Here is a 20,758-nt window from a genome sequence, read left to right on the forward strand (position 1 = left end):
TTTCTTTTGTCTTGCTGCCTTTAAGATTCTCTCTTGGTATTTAATTTTTGACATTTTAATGATGATGTATCTGGCCGTGGCCTGTTTGGATTCTTTTTGTTTGGGGTTCTCTGTGCTTCCTGAACTTGTGCGACTTTTTCTTTTACCAGGTTAGGGAAGTTTTCTGCCATTATTTCTTTAAACACCTTCTCTATGCCTTTCTCCCTTGATGCCTCTTCTGGCACACTTGTTATTCTAATATTGTTATGCTTCATGTTCTCCCACAGGTCCCTTAAGCTGTCCTCCTGTTTTTTAATGGTTTTTCTTTTTGGTTCTGTGATTGAGTGTCTTGTAATTCGCTGATTTTTTCCTCAGCTTCCCCTAATCTTCTGTGTATTCCTTCCAATGTGTTCTTTTTTTTTAAAATATATTTTATTGATTTTTTACAGAGAGGAAAGGAGAGAGAGAGAGAGCTAGAAACATCGATGAGAGAGAAACATCGATCAGCCGCCTCCTGCACATCTCCCACTGGGGACGTGCCCGCAACCCAGGCACATGCCCCCGACCGGAATCGAACCCGGGACCCCTCAGTCCGCAGGCCGACGCTCTATCCACTGAGCCAAACCGGTTTTGGCATTCCAATGTGTTCTTTATTTGTGTTATGACATTCTTTATCTCAGACTTTTCTTTTTTCATAGTTATTAAATGTTATTTTCATGCTGTTGAGCATCTTTACTATAATTACTCTGAACTCTATTTCAGATAAATTTCTTATCTCTGCTTCATTTATCTCTTTTTCTGGAGAATTCTGTAGTTCTTTCATTTGGGGGTTGTTTCTTTGTCTCCTCATTTTGGCTGTCTGTTTGGATTTTTGACTATGTATGAGTTAGACCCTCCACACCTCTCAATCTCTAGTGCAGGACAGTGTTAAAGGCTGTTTCTGACTAATTCGATCAGGCAAAGACTCAAAGCCTCCAAAGGCTGCCTCTACCTACAGACTGATAGGATTCCAACTTGAATTGCCCCCAGGTGATTGTCCTCAGTTGTGGCAAGAGTTTTTTCAACAGGGTGTGGCAGTTGCTTCTGCCTGGAGGCTAATTGTTACTTTTAATCTCTTAAGTGGCCTCAGAGCAAGGTGTTTGCCAATAGGGTATATCAACTGTCTTCCCCCAGGCAAGGCAACTGTCTATGTGGGGAAGATGTCCTCTTGAGGGAATGAACCAGCCCAGGAAACTTGGGGTGTCTGCCTTCTGAGCTCTATCCCCCAAGTCCCCAGTCCTGTGTTCTGCTCTCATAGCTCCAGTCCACTTGACCCTCCCTCTGCCATAGCACAAGGTGGGTGGCTCCACAGAAAATTTAAGGGGGTGCCTTAATTTTTAGCTGTTACTCCCTGGCAGACAGCACTCCACTGCTTTTCACAGCCAGATGTTATGTGTATACCCTCTTCAGTTTAGGTTCTCTCTGCTGGGGAGCCCAGGTTGGGGATTACACCCCAGAGTTCTTAGTGGCAGCCCCCACTGAGAACTGTCCTTGGGCGCCCAGCCAGCACTTTCACACCTCCGCCCCTCCTACAAGTCTCTATGCAATCTCCACTTTTGGTTCTTGGACACCAGGGTTCTCTCCTGTGAGTTTTCCTTTCATTATTCAGGAAGTTTTCTGCATTTTAGTTGTAATACTAGTTTGTTCCTGGGAGCATATCTGTGCAGCATCCACTTCCTCTGCCACCATTTGAAATTTCATCTGTGGCAGTTCATTCATATTCTTTTTATTCTACTGCATTTTTTTTCTGTTTACATCTTTATTTATTGTCAGTCCTTACCTGAGGATATTTTTTCCATTGGTTTTTAGAGAGAGTGGAAGAAAGGGAGGGATCGAAGGAGGGAGGGAGAAAGAGAGAGGGAGAGAGCAACATTGATGTAGAGAGATACATCAATTGGCTGCTTCCCGTACACACCCCAACTTGGGCCTGGGATGGAAACTGCAATCCAGGTACATGCTCTTGATCTGGAATCACACCCATGACAGTTTGCTGTGTGGGCTGATGCCCCAACCACTGAGAAACACTGGCCAGGGCTGCATTTGTCCAATAAAGAAATTATAAAATTATTTGTGAAATGTAATATTATCTTGTAATTTTAAATGATGTACATTTTCTATTTTTAATATAAAGGTACCACAATATATTATTAAGTAAAAAAAGCAGATTATGAGAGAATATACATAATATATTTGTATTTGGTTAAAAACAAAGTTTGAAAGGATATGGATGCTAACAAGTTAACATTTTGTACATTGTCTGAATGTTTATAGTCAGTGCATATTGTAAAGCTGTGTAGCTAACAGTTACTGAATATTTACTTCATGTGCCAGGCCCTGGATTCAATGCTTCACATGCATTATTATTTCATTTCATCCTCTCCGCAGCCTGAGATGGTCTAACCAAGTATTTTATGGAGTTGAAATTGAGGCTCAGAGAATAGAGTTAATACAAGCAGAGCTGGACCTCGAACCATGTGTTTCCAACAGCAGCAGCGTTCTTGCTTTTAATGTTAGGCTCTGCTGCCTCCTACAAAATAGAATAGGGGATGCGTACCAGTTAGGACGGGATAGATCAGTGGTTCCCAATCATTTTTGGTCATGCCCCATCTAAGCATCTCTAAAATCCTGAGCCCCCCCCCCCCCCCGCCCCTGTGACATATACTTTTTACTAGAGGCCCAGCGCACAAAATTCATGTGTGATTATGGTCTCTAGGTCTGGCCTGTGATCAGGGCCATCTTCCCCAGATGCTCGCCGCCAATCCCACCCCCCGCCACCACCCACCATCTGTTCCCCATTTGCCTTTAGGTGATCTGTGCCTGAAGGCCAGGGGGAAGGGAACGAGAGGTTGGCTGTTACCATCTGCTTGCCGAGGGTTGCCATCAGGTGATTGGAGCCTGCTGGCTGGGAAAAGGAACCAAGGGGTGATCAGTGTGCCTCACAGTGACTGGTCCAGCAGTCGTTCTGGTCATTCTGCCTTTAGGGTCAATTTGCATATTACCCTTTTATTATATAGGATAGAGACCTGGTACATGGGTGGGGGCTAGCTGGCCTGCCCTGAAGGGGTCCCCAGATTGGGGTGGGGGTCCCTGCTGGGGTGGGGCCAGCATGGGCAAGGGGCCACTGGTGGTTTACAGGTTGGCCATGCCCCTGATCAGGATGGGGGTCTGTGCTGGGGGACATGGCTGTCCTGGGTAAGGTACCGCCATGAGTTTGCAGGCTAGCCACGCCCCCGATTGGGATGGTGGTCCCTACTGGGGGGCAGAGCTGGCCTGGGCAAGGGGCAACGGGTGGTTTGCAGGCTGGCCACTGCCCCCTATCGGGGTGGGGGTCCCTGCTGGGGGGCGGGTTTGGCCTGGGTGAGGGCCGCTGGCAGTTTGCAGGCGGGCCACACCCCGGGCTTTGTCAGGAAGGACATCCAGAAGACATTTGGTCTATTTGGTCTAATTAGCATATGACCCTTTTATTAGTATAGATTATTGAAATAGTGAATTCCTATACATGTGGAGGAAGCCTAAAAGGTCATTAACTTGGTGTAAAGAAGCTCCCAAAGAACATGGCATCCATGAAAGAGAAAAATAAATGAAAGAAAGGACCGTTAAAGTACTGAGGAAGAAATCACTAAGAAATTGTTAAAAAATAATGATAATATGGAGTGATATGAAAAAAATAGCAAATAAAGTTTCAAAATATATAATGGAGAACTGAAATGCATAAATCTCTCTCTCTCTCTCTCTCTCTCTCTCTATATATATATATATATATATATATATATATATATATATATATATATATCCTATCTAATAAAAGAGAAACATGGTAATTAGCGTACAACCGCTACCCTTCCCATGGGCTAATGAGGGCGATATGCAAATTAACTGCCAGCCAAGATGGTGGCCGGCAGCCAGGCAGCTTAAACTGAACATGAGGCTTGCTTGCTTCAGTGACGGAGGACTGCAACGTTCCCCGCCTGCCTTGCCGGCCTCTGAGCTTGCAGTTTGAAACATTGTAACAAATATAGAACCTAAACAAAACCCCAGAAACCAGCTTTCAGCCGCCGGGATCTCAGAGCTGGAGTTGATACAGAGTTTCGGTTATAGAACCTAAACAAACCAGATACCTGCTTTCAGCAGCGGAGGCCTCAGAGCTGGAGCCAGAGCTAAAGCTGGCCCAGAATAAAAAAGAAAAAAGAAAAAAAGGAGCAGTTGGGAGCTTCAGTCCCAGCCTGAAAACAGCCCTCAGCCCCTCACCCAGACTGGCCAGGCACCCCAGTGGGGACCCCCACCCTGGAGGGTGTGTGACCAGCTGCAAACAGCCATCATCCCCTCATCCAGGCTGGCCAGGCACCCCAGTGGAGACCCCCACCCTGATCCAGGACACCCTTCAGGGCAAAGCAGCCGGCCCCCACCCATGCACCAGGCCTGTATTCTATATAGTAAAAGGGTAGTATGCCTCCCAGCACCAGGATCAGCAGAGCCGCAAGGCCTTCCAGCACCAGGATCAGCGTGACAGGGGGCAGCGCCCAAACTCCCTGATCGCCCTGCAGCTCTCTGTGGGACAGGGGGAGGGGCCACAACCTCCCTATCGGCCCTGCTCTGTTCCTGACAGGGGAAGGCGCCCCAACCCCCTGATCGGCCCTGCTCTGTGTGTGACAGGGTGCGGCGCCCCAACCCCCCACCCCACGGGCCCTGCCCTGTGTGTGACAGGGGGCAGTGCCCCAACTCCCCTATCAGCCCTATTCTGTGAGTGACAGGAGGGAGCTCCTCAACCCCCTGATGGTCTCTACTCTGTGCGTGACAGGGGGGAGCTCCCCAACCCCCTGATCGGCCCTGCTCTGTGAGTGACAGGGGGGAGCACCCCAACCCCCTGATCGGCCCTGCTCTGTGCGTGACAGGGGGCGGTGCCCCAACTCCCCAATCGGCCCTGCTCTGAGCCCGACCAGGGGCTGCACCTAGGGATTAGGCCTGCCCTCTGCCACCAGGGAGCAGGCCTAAGCCAGCAGGTCGTTATCTCCCGAGGCGGCCCAGACTGCGAGAGGGCACAGGCCGGGCTGAGGGACCCCCCCTTTCCCCTGAGTGCACACATTTTTGTGCACCGGGCCTCTAGTATATATATATATCCCCCAGAACAATAAGAAATGGAAAAAATTCACTGTTAATAACTCATTCTCAAATTGCTCCCCTTAAAAATCAAATAGACCCCCTGTGGGGCATGTGCCCCATGTTGAAACCACTTGGCTAGATGTTATTGTCACAAACAGCCCACAGCCACGTGGATTATTGTAAGAAAGGCTCATGCCACATGCCCATCGTGGTCTCCTGGGACCAGGATAGAGCAGCAGCCACCACATAGATACCTGCCTGGTGCTGTCAGAGAGGGACAGAGAGGGTGGCCAGGCTCAGAGGTTCCAACTTTCCTGTGAGAGGTGGCACGCTTCACTCCCCCACATTTCATTGGTCAGAGCGCGTCACAGGGCTGCAGCCAGCTTCAGGGGGTCAGGAGGAGGACCTGACATACTTGGCCCCCACCATTGAGGCCACCGCCTGCTACAGCCTGTATGGGGGACATGCAGGGTGAAGGGAGGAGTGGGGACTGGTAGGAAGTGACAGCAGGACTCAGGATGGTTTGCTTTCTCCTCACCCAGGTGGAGTTTGTCCCTGAGCTGCCCAAAACCATCACTGGCAAGATCAAAAGGAGTGAACTTCGGGAAAAGGAGTTCCGTCAGATGCAACGGCAGTAAATTCAGCATCCCTTCTGGGTGTGACCTTGGGCACACACCCTGGCTGCCTCTGTGCCCCCACATGGCGGGGTGAGGGGGGATGTTGAGGGTTGATGGGGACGGGCCCAGGACGGCCAGCATTCCCGCATTTCTGTCCTTTCAAGTGAACAACAGTCACTACCCTGCCTCCAAGGCTCTTGTTCCTTTGGATGCCCAGGCGGGCGCTCAGATCGGGGCTGAAGATAATAAAGTGCTGACATCGACATCAAGGGTGCTCCTGCGTTGTGCCTTCATCATGTACATGAACCTGTGCTGAATGTGGTCCCTCCTTGCTCCCCCCCCCTCCCCCCGGAGAGAGCACAGGGCCTGATTCTCGCTCCTGTTGCCTCCCGCACACACCCCAGTGTTCCCAGGTGGCCTTGCACATCCAGTAGGTGATCAGGACCCAGAGTTCCGGGAGTGATGCTCTGAGCAGCCCAGGCACCTGCCTCAGCTGGGTCCCAGCCTAGGCCCGGGGTGGGCAAGGGAGTGACCAGTTCTCCAGGGACCGGGCTCCACAGGACTCTCCCAGCTTCTCCAGAGGTGCCCCGTCCCTCATTCCTAGGAGGGGCCAGGGGCGTAGGGGTCTTACCCCTCAGCTTTCCCCCATGTGCACCCACACACGCATTCCTTCTCAGGGATCCAGGTTCTTCCAGCCCTTCTCCCAGGGCCCAGAGTCCTCCCTAAAAATTCCCCCTCCACACTCTTTAAGTTCTTTCTGTCATCAGAGTCTTCCCCACCTTCTCCCCAAACCTGGGCTTAGGGTTCTATGAACTGACCCTTCATTTCATCCATCCTTCCGATCAGACCCCCCAGGGACACATCACAGGCTGGGAGCAGCAGGGGCAGAAGGGGCTGAGCCTGGGGTGGGGAAGAAGCACATATTGTCTCCTTTTCCCTCACTCTTGGGAGTCACTGTTATGGAGATTGCCTCTAAAGCCCTTTGCAAGAGGGCACAGACACACAAACTCAAAGGGAAAAGTACAGGTACTGCTTGGGGGTGATGTACTCCTTTAGCCTTTTTTTCCTCACTGGGAAGCTCCTTATTTAACCGTATATTTTGAATGATAACCTTGCTGGATATAGTGATCTTGGTCTCAGATCTTTGTTTCCATTACCTTGAGTACTTCATGCCATTCCCATCTGACCTGTAGAGTTTCTGATGAGAAATCAGGTGTCAGCCTGATGGGAACTCTTTTTTTTTTTTTTTTTGTTTTGTTTTTTAAAAATATATTTTATTGATTTTTTACAGAGAGGAAGGGAGAGAGATAGAGAACTAGAAACATTGATGAGAGAGAAACATCGATCAGCTGCCTCCTGCACATCTCCTATTAGTGAAGTGCCCGCAACCAAGGTACATGCCCTTGACCGGAATCGACCCCGGGACCCTCCAGTCCGCAGGCCGACGCTCTATCCACTGAGCCAAACCGGTTTTGGCGGGAACTCTTTTGTAGGTAACAGTTTTCTTTTCTCTTGCTGCCCTTAAGATTCTCTCTTGGTCTTTAATTTTTGGCATTTTAATGATGATGTGTCTGGTGGCGGTCCTATTTGGGTTATTTTGGCTTGGGGTTCTCTATGCCTCCTGGACTTGTGTGACTTTTTCCTTTACCAGGTTAGGGAAGTTTTCTGCCATTATTCCTTCAAACATGTTCTCTGTCGGTTCCTCCCTTTTTGCCTCTTTCAGCACACCTACTATATGAACATTGCTACATTTTGTTGTATCCCAAATCAGCGAGCTGGACAAGATGCCTTAATAAGCCAATTAGTTAGGAGTCATCTTTATTGTGCCCAGGTTCAGAGCAGATTATCTCTGTCAAATTTTGAACACCCAAAGGAGGAAGCATTTTCTTTTTATATTCTTTTATGTCCTTGTCTAAGTTATTTTTACAGACAATTTGTAACCATGAGCACATATCATATCTAACAAACACCTGTCAATCTGTACAGACAATTTGTAACCTTGAGTACATATCTATATAGACACCTGTAACCTTGGATGAACAAACACTTGGCATGAGAATATGGGAATTATTATCAGTATCAGTGCATCAGTCCCGTTAGATGGCTAGCTTGCAAGGTCACACAGTTAAGTTTATCTTTTCTATTATTCAAGCTAAAAACAAAGCTATTCTACAGTCTAAAAATAACAGAGTTGACCTACAGAATAAGAGACTAAGAATAACAGCAGTTTCTCCAAAGGAGGGACCACTATGCTTCAGTTTCATGTTGTCCTACTGTTCCCGTAAGCTGTTCTCTTGTTTTTTTAATGGTTTTTCTTTTTGTTCTCTGATTGAGTGATTTTTTTTTCAACTTTGTCTTCTAATTCACTATTCCATCCTCAGCTTCCCCTAATCTGCTGTGTATTCCTTCCAAGGTGTTATTTATTTGTACTATGTCATTCGTTATTTCTGTTTTCAGAGTCCAAGTTACTGTATCTTTTTTTTTTCATGCTGTTGAGCATCTTTACCATCATTACCCTGAACTGTTTCAGATAAATTTCTTATCTGTGCTTCATTGATCTCTTCTTTTGTAGAATTCTCTTGTTCTTTCTTTTGGGGGTGGTTTCTTTGTCTCCTCATTTTGACTGTGTGTTTGGATTTGTGACTGTGTATTAAATAGCTCTGCTACGCCTCTCAATTTCTAGTGCAGAACAGTGTCAAACACTGTCTCTTGACTAATTAGATCTAGCCAAGACTAAAAGCCTCCAGAGACCTCCTCTGCCTGAAGACTGAAAGGATTCTGACTTGAATTGCCCTCAGGCAATTGTCCTCAGGTGTGGCAAGAGTTTTTTTTTTCTAAGAGAGTGGGGCAGTTGCTTCTTCCTGGAGGCTAACTGTTATTTTTAGCCTCTTAAGTGACCTCAGGAACTCAGCACTGTGGGGCAAGGTGTTTTCAATAGGGTGGGTCAACTGTCCTCCCCCCAGGCAAAGCCTGCTGTACAGCAAATGTCCCTGTGGGAAAGATGTCCTCTGCTGCATAGGGGACTGACTCAGCACAGGAAACCATGGTGTCTGCCTTCTGAGCTCTAACCCCAGAGCCCCTGATCCTGGCTTCTACTCCCACAGTTCCAGTCCACTCTGCCCTCCCTCTGCCTGAGCACAAAGTGGGTGGCTACACAGGGAATTTTGTGTGTTGGCCCTTTAAGAGTGGGCCTGAATCTCCAGCATCTCGTCCTGGCAGACAGCAACCCCAGTGCTTTTCACCCAGATGTTATGTGGGTACCCTTCTCAGTTCTGGTGCTCTTTACTGGGGGGGCCCAGCTTGGGGATTAGACCCCAGAGTTCTCAGTGGCAAATGCCACAGCTGAGATATCTCTCTGGAACTCCAGTTGCTGTCTGTGGATGCCCAGCCAGCCCTTTCCCCACTCTGCCCCTCCTTCCAGTCTCTATGCAGACTCCACTTTGGTCCTCCATTATCAGGGTTCTCTCTAGTGAGTCTTCCATTGATTATTAAGGCAGTTTTTCTGTATTTTATTTCTACTAGGTGTAGTAGTTAATAATGGTAGATTTTGTAATAAAAAAAACCATGATAATTTCAAAATAGACATCAAAAGTGCTTTATTCAAAGTAATGTCCACTGCTACCTACATATTTCCCCATCTTTCAGGTAATTTGTGGATACTGTCCCAATAGAACTTATCTTGTTTTGAGGCAAACCATTCAGAGACCCAATTTTCCACTTTTTCGTATGTTTTGAAGTGGTGCTAAGAAAGTGAGTGTGCCATCGATCAGAACAAGTGGTAATCTGAAGGAGCAAGTTCTAGTGAATAAAGCAGGTGGGTTAATACTTTCAGGCAAGATCTTTTAACGTGTCTTTAACTGGTTTTGAAGTGTGTGATGGTGGGTCATCATGAAGCAAAATTACTTTTCTGTGTCTTCGGGATCATTCTGGTCATTTCACGATCAAAGTGTGGTTCAAATTGATTATTTGTTGTCGGTAGCAATCAATATTAACAGTTTCACCTGCTTTTAGAAGCTCATAATACACCACACCTTCCTGATCCCACCAAACGAAGATCATTGTCTTCTTTCCAAAGCAATTTGGCCTTGCAGTTGATGTTGACGGTTGACCTGGATCAACCCATGATTTTGTGCATTTGGGATTCTCAAAATAAATCCACTTTTCATCACCAGTCACAATTCCATGCAAAAAAGATTTTCTTTCTCATCACTGCAGCAACATTGTACTGATGACTTTTTGGTTTTCTATTTGTCTTTCGTTCAGTTGATGTGGCACCCATTTTCCTTTCTTGAAAATATCTCCCATTGCTTGTAAATGATAGGAAATTGTTTGCTGAGCCATGTTTAATCTTTCTGCAAGTTGTTTTTGAGTTTGACACGCACCTTCATCCAATAATGCTTGTAATTGTTGGTCTTCAAACTTTTTCGGTTGACCTGGACATTCTTTGTCTTTCACATCGAAATAATCACTTTTAAAGTGTTTAAACCAGCATTGACAAGTATCTTGAGATTGAACATGTTCACCATAAGCTTCCCAAAGTATTTAGCAGCACTTTTCTTCAAAATAAATTAATGCATTATAACTTCCCGCAAATGCTCTTTTTTTGGGCACAAAATTCAACATTTTTAAACATAAAAATATCTCTGATGTTAACACCTTCAGCAAATTTGACATATGAAGTTCTGAAGCTTGTTGTCAATGCAACAAAATAGCATACATATGAAATTGCATATATATCCCCATATGTATAACTCCATCTATTGAAAAAAATATGTTACACCTAGTAATTAACCAGTACACCTAGTAATTCCAGTTTGTTACTGGGAGGGTGCCTGTGCAGCATCCACTTACTCCGCCCCCATTTTTAATCTCCTCTGATTCAATAATTGTAATTTCCAAATAATATTTATGTTATACTAGAGACCCGATGAATGAAATTCATGCAAGGGGCTTGGTCCTCGCATGCCCAGCTGCCTCGGCTGGTCCTCACAGCCCCTCACAGCCTCAGCCAGCCCTCACAGCCCCTTGCAACCTTGGCAGTTTGCCTCAGCCCTCTCAGCCCCAGCTTCATCTGAAGGTAGTCCAGAAGGCCGTCTGGAAGGATGTCCAGATGGTTGTTAGGTTGTCCATTCTAATTAGCATATTATGCTTTTATTATTATAAATGACATGTAAATAATTTGTTACAGTTCCTGTAACATGATCAATTTTCAATAAATTTGAGTCAATATTTTTTAGTCATGAAAAATTTGAGTCTCAATTCATTTTTTTTTTAAAAATATATTTTATTGAGTTTTTACAGAGAGGAAAGGAGAGAAATAGAGAGTTAGAAACATCGATGAGAGAGAAACATCGACCAGCTGTCTCCTGCACACTCCCCACTGGGGATGTGCCCGCAACCAAGGTACATGCCCTTGACCGGAATCGAACTTGGGACCTTTCAGTCTGCAGGCCAACCGGTTTCGGCATCAATTCATTTTTTTAATGAAAAGAAATACAAGGTACTAATCCTATATAGTAAAGAGCTAATATGCTAATTAGACAGGATGGCAGAACAACCTTCCAGAACAACCAGTGGGCTGGGCGACTCTGCCATGGGGCCATGAGGCAACCAGTCCACAAGGGCCGAGTCAGCCAGGGCTGTGAGGGCTGAGGCAGCTGTGGCTGCAAGGGCCAAGCCCTTCGGACAAATTTTGTGCATTGGGCCTCTAGTCCTATCTAATAAAGAGGGAATATGCAAATTAACTATCATGCTGTCACAAAGATGGTGGCGCCCACAGCATAGGCGGATTCTGTAACACAAGATGGCTGCGCCCACAGTGGAGGCCAAGTTCCCGTAACGAGCCTTAACAAGCAATAGCAAGGAACTAAGGCTGCGCCTCCCTGATGGGACTTGACAGGGGACCTCAGGCTGTGCCCCCTGGCTCGGGCCAGGGGACCTCACGTTTTCCCCTCCACCATGGCACCTGGTCAGGAGACTTGAGGCCATGCCCCTAACCCGGTGGGCCTTGATGGGTTGGGGACGGCCAGGTCTGCATTTAGCCCAATGGGGGTGGGGCTGGCCGGTACTGGGTCTCATTCAATTTCGAGGCTCACATGGATGGGCGGGGACTTGACTCTGGTTCCTGTGGCACACCCCAGACTCTGACAGGAGGAAGATTTTCATATACATTTTACTAATTTTCTTTCATCGTTGGCACTTCTATTATAGAGAAAGGGCAAATAGCAATATTAAAGTATTTCCTCTAATTAATTCCCTTTAAATGTGCACGAATTTTGTGCACCAGGTCACTAGTATATGTATAAATGAGTTTATGTTTATGAGTTCCTTTAGGCAAGAGGTCCTAAAGGAGTAATTATATCTTCTCTCTTTCCACTGCCCTTTGTCTATAACAGAACTACTACTACAACTGCTACTACTATTCTTACTATGTGCCGGGCACTGTTCCAAGCAGTCTGCATGTATTATCTCCTTTAATTCTCATATTAATTCTATCAGGTAGGTACTATTATTCTTATATTAGGGTGAGGAAACAAGCACAGCATTGCAATGACTTTCTCAGTATCTGTGTGATATAGTAACTGGCAAACAGGATCTCAGCTTTGCCTATTTGGCACTGGAGTCTCTTTTAAAAACAACAACAGCTGCCATTTGAAAAGCACTTTCCATTGCTCCATATGCTGGCCACTTTGAGTGTCTTCCAAACATTATCTCAGATGGCTCCCTCTCTGGGACACAAGTCGATGCAATATTGGATCTGAAATGGCTGGGGAAGGCATTGGTGAATTCCTACGGCTTGGCCAAACATAAAACCAACTGAGTTTGTGTAGTGTCATAAATTCCAGAGTCAAAACATTTTTTTGCCTTCCAGAGGAGATAGGGTTGATCAGAAAATGTAAAGAGAGTGAGAGTCCCTCCCACCCAGTACCCAGTTTCTCAGTTGAGCAGCTCATATCTATTGTTTTTGATAAAAGAAGCCAGAAATCAGAGATGGAGACATGTGGCAGGTAGGATAGAAGCAGAATATTGTCGGGAGACGTGAGCACCGCTGACTGCCTTAAAGAAAGGCAGGCCTTGAGTCCTTGGCCATGTTAGGCAATCTCTTTAGCATGCTTTTACAGAGGTATAACATGACCGACTACACGTGTCATTGCAGAAGCCAAAAGCTGGAGAGTCACCTCAATCCCTCTTTTCTTCAAACCATCAGTACTAGTAAGTCCTCCTGAGGGTGTCTCCAAATGCTGCCCCACACCCGCCACTTCTCCGTGGTCATTGTGTCAAGCTTGCCCAAGCCACCATCACAGCTTAGGCCATCCAGCATCCTCCTCACTTCGAAAGCCCTTCTCACAGAACTGCCAGCGAGCTCTTTACAGTACAAACCTGATCATGTCACTTCTGAATTACTTCTTTCCCATGATATTTTATTTCAAAATTAAGTAACCAAGGACATCAGCCACTTAATTGGATACTGAATCATGTGTTTTTTTCCTCTTAAAATCCTCTCAAGCCACCCCATCACACTTCACGCAGAATCCAAACTTCTTATTATGGCCAAAAAGTGTCTCCTTGGTGCTGTGTCTCCTGCCTGTGTCTCTGAACCCAGCCTCGATCTATTCCTTGGAAAGCTCAGCCTCCAGCCTGTGTACTTGCTGCTCCTCCTCCCTGGAACACTTTTCCCATGGTCTTCGCATGGCTGGCTCCTTCTCCCCCTTCTCCTGTGACAAAATGTCACTTCCTAAGAGAGGATAACCTTAGTTATCCCCCCACCCAGCCACACTGCTATATTATCTTGCTCTATTTTCTTCTGGACACCTATTAGCATTTGGGATTCTCTTGTTAATTTAATTGATTTAAAAAATAAATCTTTATTGTTCAGATTATTACAGTTGTTCTTCTTTTTCCCCCCATAGGTGCACTTCACCCAGTTCCCACCCCACCCCATGCCCTTACCTCCCCCCACTGCACTGTCGTCATCTATAGGTGTACTATTTTAATCCAGTCTCTTCCCACACCCCCGACACCACCTTCCCCCCTGAGAATTGTCAGTCCAATCCCTTTCTATCACTTGTTTATTCTGTTCGTCAGATTTTTTATTTACTTGATTTTTACATTTACTTGTTGATAGATATGTATTTTTTTGTAACTCGTTGTTCATAATTTTTATCTTTACCTTTTTCTTCTTCTTCCTCTTCTTAAAGAATACCCTTCAGCATTTCATATAATACTGATTTGGCGGTGATGAACTCCTTTAGCTTTTTGTTATTTGTGAAGCTCTTTATCTGATCTTCAATTCTAAATGATAACTTTGCTGGGTTGAGTAATCTTGATTGTAGGTCCTTACTATTCATCACTGAATATTTCTTGCCACTCCCTTCTGGCCTGCATAGCTTCTGTTGAGAAATCAGCTGACAGTCATGTGGGTACTCCCTTGTAGGTAACTGACTGTTTTTCTCTTGCTGCTTTTCAGATTATCTCTTTGTCTTTTGCCCTTGGCATTTTAATTATGATGTGTCTTGGTGTGGTCCTCTTTGGATTCTTCATGTTTGCGGTTTTCTGCACTTTCTGGACTTGTAAGTCTATTTCTTTCACCAGGTAGGGGAAGTTTTCTGTTATTATTTCTTCAAATAGGTTTTCAATATCTTGCTCTCTCTCTTCTTTTGGCACGCCCATAATTCAGATGTTGGTAAGCCTGAAGTTGTCCCAGAGGCTTCTTACATTACCTTCATATTTTTGGATTCTTTTTTCTTTTTGCCTTTTGGGTTGGGTGTTTTTTGCTTCTTCATATTTCAAATCTTTTACTTGAATCTTGGGATCCTCTAGTTTGCTGTTGGATCTCTGTATATTATTCTTTATTTTAGTCAGTGTATGTTTAATTTCTAATTGGTCCTTTTTCATATCCTTGAGGGTCTCACTAAATTTCTCAGAGGTTTCTAGAAGATTCTTGAGTATCCGTATAACCGTGGTTTTGAACTCTATATCCAGTAGTTTGCTTTCCTCCATTTCTTTCATTTGGGACATGTTTCTTTGTCTCTGCATTTTGGCTGCTTCCCTGTGTTGACATAGTGGCTTTGTGTGCTAGTGTCCTATAGGGTTCAATGGCTCAGCCTCCCCAGTCACCTGAGGTGGATGCTCTTGGTGTACCCCTTTATGTGCACAGTCTTATTGTAGTTAAGCCTTGATTGCTGTTTGTGTCACTGGGAGGATTTGACCTCCAAGCCAATTGGCTGTGAGGACCAGTTGTGTCTACAATGGGAGAACTGCTTGCTGGAGACACCCTATGGGGCAGGACTTGCTTCAGTGGGCTTTGGTGGTCACTGAGTCTGCCCCCTGAGTTGTGTCCCTTATGGATGTGAAGAGGTGTAATCTGGTATGGTCTCACTCTGACTACTGGTTACACTGGCTCTTGCATCTCCACTGAGGTGCAGAGTCCACCACTTCTGAGGCCACCCAGCAGGAGCTACCGAGAGATCCTTGGATTCCTCCTCTTTGTTTGGGGTTTGGAGGTTCCCAGATGAGGCTCAGCTGTGAAGCAATGCAGGCTGCTATTGAGCTCTGGGCCTTCTTTTGGAAGCTCTGGGGCTCTCTGACCTAGCTGCAGTTAGTTTAGTTTTAGATTGAAAAAGGCCAGGCTATTCATATGCAAAAGCCTCTGGGCACAGTTTGGGTGGGGTTGTAAACTGGGTGGGGCAGGGTCTCAGGGAATCACCAGGGCGGAGCAGTCATCCCTGCCTGAAGAGGTCCTGAGGTCTCTGTGTTTTGTGGCTCAGAGAGGAAGGGAGAGGGAAAGAGAGATAGGAACATTAATGATGAGAGGAAGTCATTGATTGGCTGCTCCTGCACGCCCCACACTGAGGATTCAGTCTGCAACCTGGGCATGTGCCCTTACCGGGAATCTAACCTCAAACTCCTGGTTCATAGCTCAATGCTCAACCACTGAGCCATGCCAGCCAGGTTCAAATCATTGTTCTTTAAAACTATTTTGTAGGATGTCCGTAGACCAGTGATTTTTCATCATTTTTATCCCATAGCACACATCAACTAATTACTACAACTTGGGGCACACCAAAAACTATACTATATTTTTTTCCGATCTGACCAAAACTTTGTATAATTTTTATTCATCCACACTAGCTGTCTATTGTTGTGTTGGCTGTTGTCATTTTTTTTTTTGAAATTGACATTCTAAGGCAGTGGTCAGCAAACTCATTAGTCAATAGAGCCAAATATCAACAGTACAACGATTGAAATTTCTTTTGAGAGCCAAATTTTTTAAACTTAAACTATATAGGTAGGTACATTGTTATTAACTTAATTAGGGTACTCCTAAGCTGGCCTTTGTTAAAAACGTCCTCAATCTGATTGTGGTATGTTCGCTGAGGTCAACCCCTTCCAACTCTCCCATCCACCGTCGTCTTATATACTTGTTTTGTCTATCTCCTTTCGTTCATCCTCTCTATTTGTCCAAACCATCTCAACATAACTTTCTCAATCCTCGACACTACATCTTCTTTCACTCTACAACATTCCCTAAAATTAACTTAATAAACTTTACTTAAAGGTTTTTTTTTTGTTTTTTTGTTTTTTGTTTGTTTGTTTGTTTGTTTTTTCAGTTGATCAGCAGCCTAGCCAGGATCTCTAGCCAAGTTCTGGTCAGGATCTCCAGCGAAGTTCTGGTTAGCATCTCCAGCCAGGTTCTGTGTCCATGTTCTCTTGCTAGGTTCTCCAGCCAGGTTCGGTCACCAGGTTCTAGTCAGGTTCTCTTGCCATGTTCTATCCAGGTTCTGTAGCCAGGTTCTGTCTCTAGGTTCTTCAGCCAGGTTCTCTCGCTAGGTTCTGTCTCTAGGTTCTGTCTCCAGTTTCTGTCCAGGATCTTTTGCCATGTTCTCTCCAGCGAAGTTCTTCTGTCTCTAGGTTCTGTGTAGGTTCTGTGTCTAGGTTCTGTGTGTAGGTTCTGTGTTTAGGTTCTGTCTACTTAAAGTTTTGTCTTAGTGAAACTATAGGTATGTTGAATAAAACTTGATATCATACTTAATAATGATATTATTTATTGATAAAATTAAATTCTTTACAGTTTACCTTACAATATCCATAAAATTAAATCATGACAATGACTGACAAACACTAATGTGAACAATGGCCTTGCATCTCCTTGGAAAGTTTGGGTAAGGCAGGTTTGTATGCTGTTGTTTTTAATTTTAGGCACGATTCCAGGTTCTCATCAATAAGACGACTTCTCAATATACTCTTGATAAGGTTCATGCTTGAAAATGATTGTTCGCATAAATATGTAGACCCGAATAAGGAAAGAACAGCAAACGCTAGTTTTTCCAGTTGATTATGTGAGTTCGGAATACTATTCCAGGTATTAAAAATCGACATATCTTCCTTCTTCAGGTCTTTCAAAGCAGACCACTTGTGCTGTGAACTAAGTTCACATTGGTTTTTCTCCAATATTTCTATATCAACACAAAGACGTTTAAATTTCTATCTCCACAGTTCTTTGTTTTTTAAATCCAGCAATTGCATTTCAAAGTTGCCAATGTCAATATTAAAGGGAGAAAAATTTAATTCTGTTAACAGTAGCATTGAGAGGTTTTTTTAAACAAAGGCTAACGTCGCTTTGCTGTTTTCTGAATTTGTGAAACCTGTTGAGAAAAGCTTCCCTCATATTTAAAAGTGTTTTGAAATAGCAAATGTCAATATCAGAATTATTTTCTTGGCGATGTTTCAACAGGCTTGGAAAGTGAATCAAAGTTTCTCTTTCAAAATCTTGAGCAAAAAGAGATAATTTGTTTTCGAATGAAATAACTTCTTCTAACATCAGAAAAACTGTGTTTCCTTTCCCCTATAGTTTACGATTAAGCTGATTTAGATGAGATGTAACCTCTACCATGAAATAAATTTTTTTTAATTAAATCTTTATTGTTCAGATTATTACATTTGTTCCTCTTTTTTCCCCCCCATATCTCCCCTCCTCCCAGTTCCCGCCCCACCCTCCACCCTCACTCCCCACCCACTGTCCTCATCCATAGGTGCACGATTTTTGTCCAGTCTCTTCCCGCATCTCCCACACCCCTTTCCCTCCCAAGAATAGTCAGTCCATTCCCTTTCTATGTCCCTGATTCTATTATAATCACCAGTTCATTCTGTTCACCAGATTATTTATTCACTTGATTCTTAGATTCACTTGTTGATAGATGCATATTTGTTGTTCATAATTTGTATCTTTACCTTTTTCTTCCTCTTCCTCTTAAAGGATACCTTTCAGCATTTCATATAATCCTGGTTTGGTGGTGATGAACTCCTTTAACTTTTCCTTATCTGTGAAGCTCTTTATCTGACCTTCAATTCTGAATGATAGCTTTGCTGGATAAAGTAATCTTGGTTGTAGGTTCTTGGTATTCATCACTTTGAATATTTCTTGCCACTCCCTTCTGGCCTGCAAAGTTTCTGTTGAGAAATCAGCTGACAGTCGTATGGGTATTCCCTTGTAGGTAACTGAGTTTCTTTCTCTTGCTGTTTTTAAGATTCTCTCTTTGTCTTTTGCTCTTGGCATTTTAATGATGATGTGTCTTGGTGTGGTCCTCTTTGGATTCCTTTTGTTTGGGGTTCTCCACGCTTCTTGGACCTGTAAGTCCATTTCTTTCACCAGGTGGGGGAAGTTTTCTGTCATTATTTCTTCAAAAAGGTTTTCAATATCTTGCTCTCTCTCATCTTCTGGCACCCCTATAATTCTGATGTTGGTACGCTTGAAGCTGTCCCAGAGGCTCCTTACACTATCCTCGCATTTTTGGATTCTTTTTTCATTTTGCTTTTCCGGTTGGATGTTTTTTGCTTCCTCGCATTTCAAATCATTGACTTGATTCTTGCGCTCCTCTGGTCTGCTGTCGGGAGTCTGTATAATATTCGTTATTTCAGTCCATGTATGCTTAATTTCTAGTTGGTTCCCCAATATGAGATCGAGGGTCTTATTAGTTTTCGTGTAGATCTCATTAAGTTTATCCGCAGCTTCTAAACAGTTCTTGAGAGACCTTAAAAGTGTGGTTCTGAACTCTATATCTTCCATTGACAATTTTGTCCTGTTTCTTTGTCTCTGCATTTTGTTATGCTTCCTTGGTGCACCCCCTAGTGGTCTTTGTTCGCAGTCTTATAGTTAAACCTTGATTGTTGTAGCTAATACCAGGGAGGGTTTGACCTCCAGGCCAAGTGGCTATGAGAATCAGCTGTGTCAGCAGTGAGAGAACTTCTGTCCTCTAGGGAGGTGCTAATCTAGCCTTTGCCTGAGGCTATCCGGCAAATGCCTCTGTGCAGGGCTTGGGCGGGGCAGGTCGCACAGGATCAACAGGGTGGGCCGGAGAGAGCAGTTATGACGGCTCTCAGTCCTGTCCCCAGGGGCTCTGCCTCTCTGAGTTCCAGCACCCGCTGCAAAGCTCGGAGAGAAAGCTGCACTTGCTCTGACCGAAGCCAGACAGTCCCGCTTCTCCCATTTGAGTCTGGGTCCCTAAAGACTCGCCTGTATCTGGAGCTCAGAGTCTGCGACTCCCTCCCGATTGAAAACAACAACCGCGCCCTCCGCTGCCAGCCCGCTCCGCGCACTCCGCACCTCAGAATTTGACTTCAGCACTGCGCCTCCTCTGAGTGTCCGTATGCGTTTCTCTTTCCTCCTAGTTGTAGGACTTCCACTCAGCCAGCGTTCCTGTGGTTCTGGGTGATGTCCGTTCCGTCTTTTAGTTTCACTTTTGAAGTAGTTGTTCAAAGCGGCAAACTCCCGAGTTAACCTATGCCGCCATCTTGGTTCTCCCAAGTTTTTCTCATGAAATAAAATTTTTGGATCCACTGATAGTTCGTTAGTTCTGGATAGCGAACAACACCCTTCTCAAGGAGAAATGCTTTAATTTCTGTTAATAAGGAAGCGAAACATTTCAAAACGTTTCCCCTTGATAACCAACGTACCTTGTTATGCAGCCGAAGATCTGCATACTCACTCTCCATTTCAACTAAAAATTCTTTAAATTGGTGATGATTAAGAGCTTTAGCTATAATGGGGTTGATAATCTTAATCGCCAATTCCATAACTTTGCAAATTTCTTCTGGAAATGTCTGCGCACAAAGCACTTCTTGATGAATGATGCAATGGTAAGTAAATATCTCGTGATTAAATTTTTCTTTCAAAATAGCAACAAACCCGTTTCTTACGCCGGTGATACTTTTCGACCTGTCTGTTGAAATTGAGACAATTTTATCGAGTGGAATATGATATTTTTCAATGCACTCAATTACAGCATTTGCTATATCCTTTCCACGTGTTTGACCTTTGAGTGGCAATAATCCTAAAAGTTCTCCTTTAGGACCTGTAGATGAAATAAATCGTACAGAAAGTGAAACTTGCGCTGTATCATTTATGTCATAAGACTCGTCAACTGCTATTGATAAAGTTGAAACCAATTTAAGATCTTCGACTTGCTGGTTGGTTATATTCGAAGACATTTTGACTGTTCTATCTTTCATTGTTTTAGCAGACAATGGTAACCCTTTAATTTTTTAGAATATCTGCGTTGTTCTTAAAATCCTGAAATAGCTCTTCGGATGCATTTATAAAACAACTTTTTATGTATTCGCCATCTGTATATGGTCTTCCTGCCTTAGCAATCTCTTCACTAACCACAAAACTTGCAATATTAACATTGTTGGAAGATTGCATCCAGTAATTAAATACAGAACTTGATTTTTCTTGACTCTTCTGAAGTTACTCAAATGCTTTCTTCCTTGCATTACCTACAGGATATTTAGTACTAAATGACACATGTTTAGTTGTAAAGTGTCTTTCCAAATTTGATTTCTTGTTATGCGCCAATTTTTCCTGACAAATAAGACAGGTCGGAAGGCCATTTAAGTTTTGAATAAACGCGAAAGTCTCGGTCCATTCAACTTTAAATTCATAGTTTTCGTCTTCTGTTTTTCTTTGCTTCTTCTTTGTAGCCATCTCAAACAGGGCACCTAAAAAATGTTTCATTTTATAATAA

General features: G+C 44.3%; 2 protein-coding genes across 4 annotated transcripts in view; both read left to right on the forward strand.

Annotated features, from left to right (window-relative positions):
* Positions 1 to 5,998, forward strand: part of LOC132232795 (acyl-coenzyme A synthetase ACSM1, mitochondrial-like) — a 59,498-nt gene extending 53,500 nt beyond the window's left edge. The window contains exon 13 of one of the 2 annotated variants that reach the window (XM_059692403.1): positions 1,153 to 1,238. In XM_059692403.1, coding sequence (XP_059548386.1) covers positions 1,153 to 1,233 — 81 coding nt within the window. In that variant the 3' untranslated portion in view covers positions 1,234 to 1,238. Of the gene's footprint in view, positions 1 to 1,152; positions 1,239 to 5,660 lie in introns of those variants that run through there. The other variant, XM_059692402.1, reaches the window with a different exon arrangement.
* LOC132232794 (acyl-coenzyme A synthetase ACSM1, mitochondrial-like) overlaps positions 1 to 20,758 on the forward strand; it is a 187,990-nt gene that overhangs the window by 53,632 nt on the left and 113,600 nt on the right. The gene's annotated exons all lie outside the window — the stretch shown is intronic.

The sequence above is a fragment of the Myotis daubentonii genome, chromosome 4 (assembly GCF_963259705.1).
Source record: "Myotis daubentonii chromosome 4, mMyoDau2.1, whole genome shotgun sequence".
In the NCBI taxonomy this organism is placed as follows: domain Eukaryota; kingdom Metazoa; phylum Chordata; class Mammalia; order Chiroptera; family Vespertilionidae; genus Myotis; species Myotis daubentonii.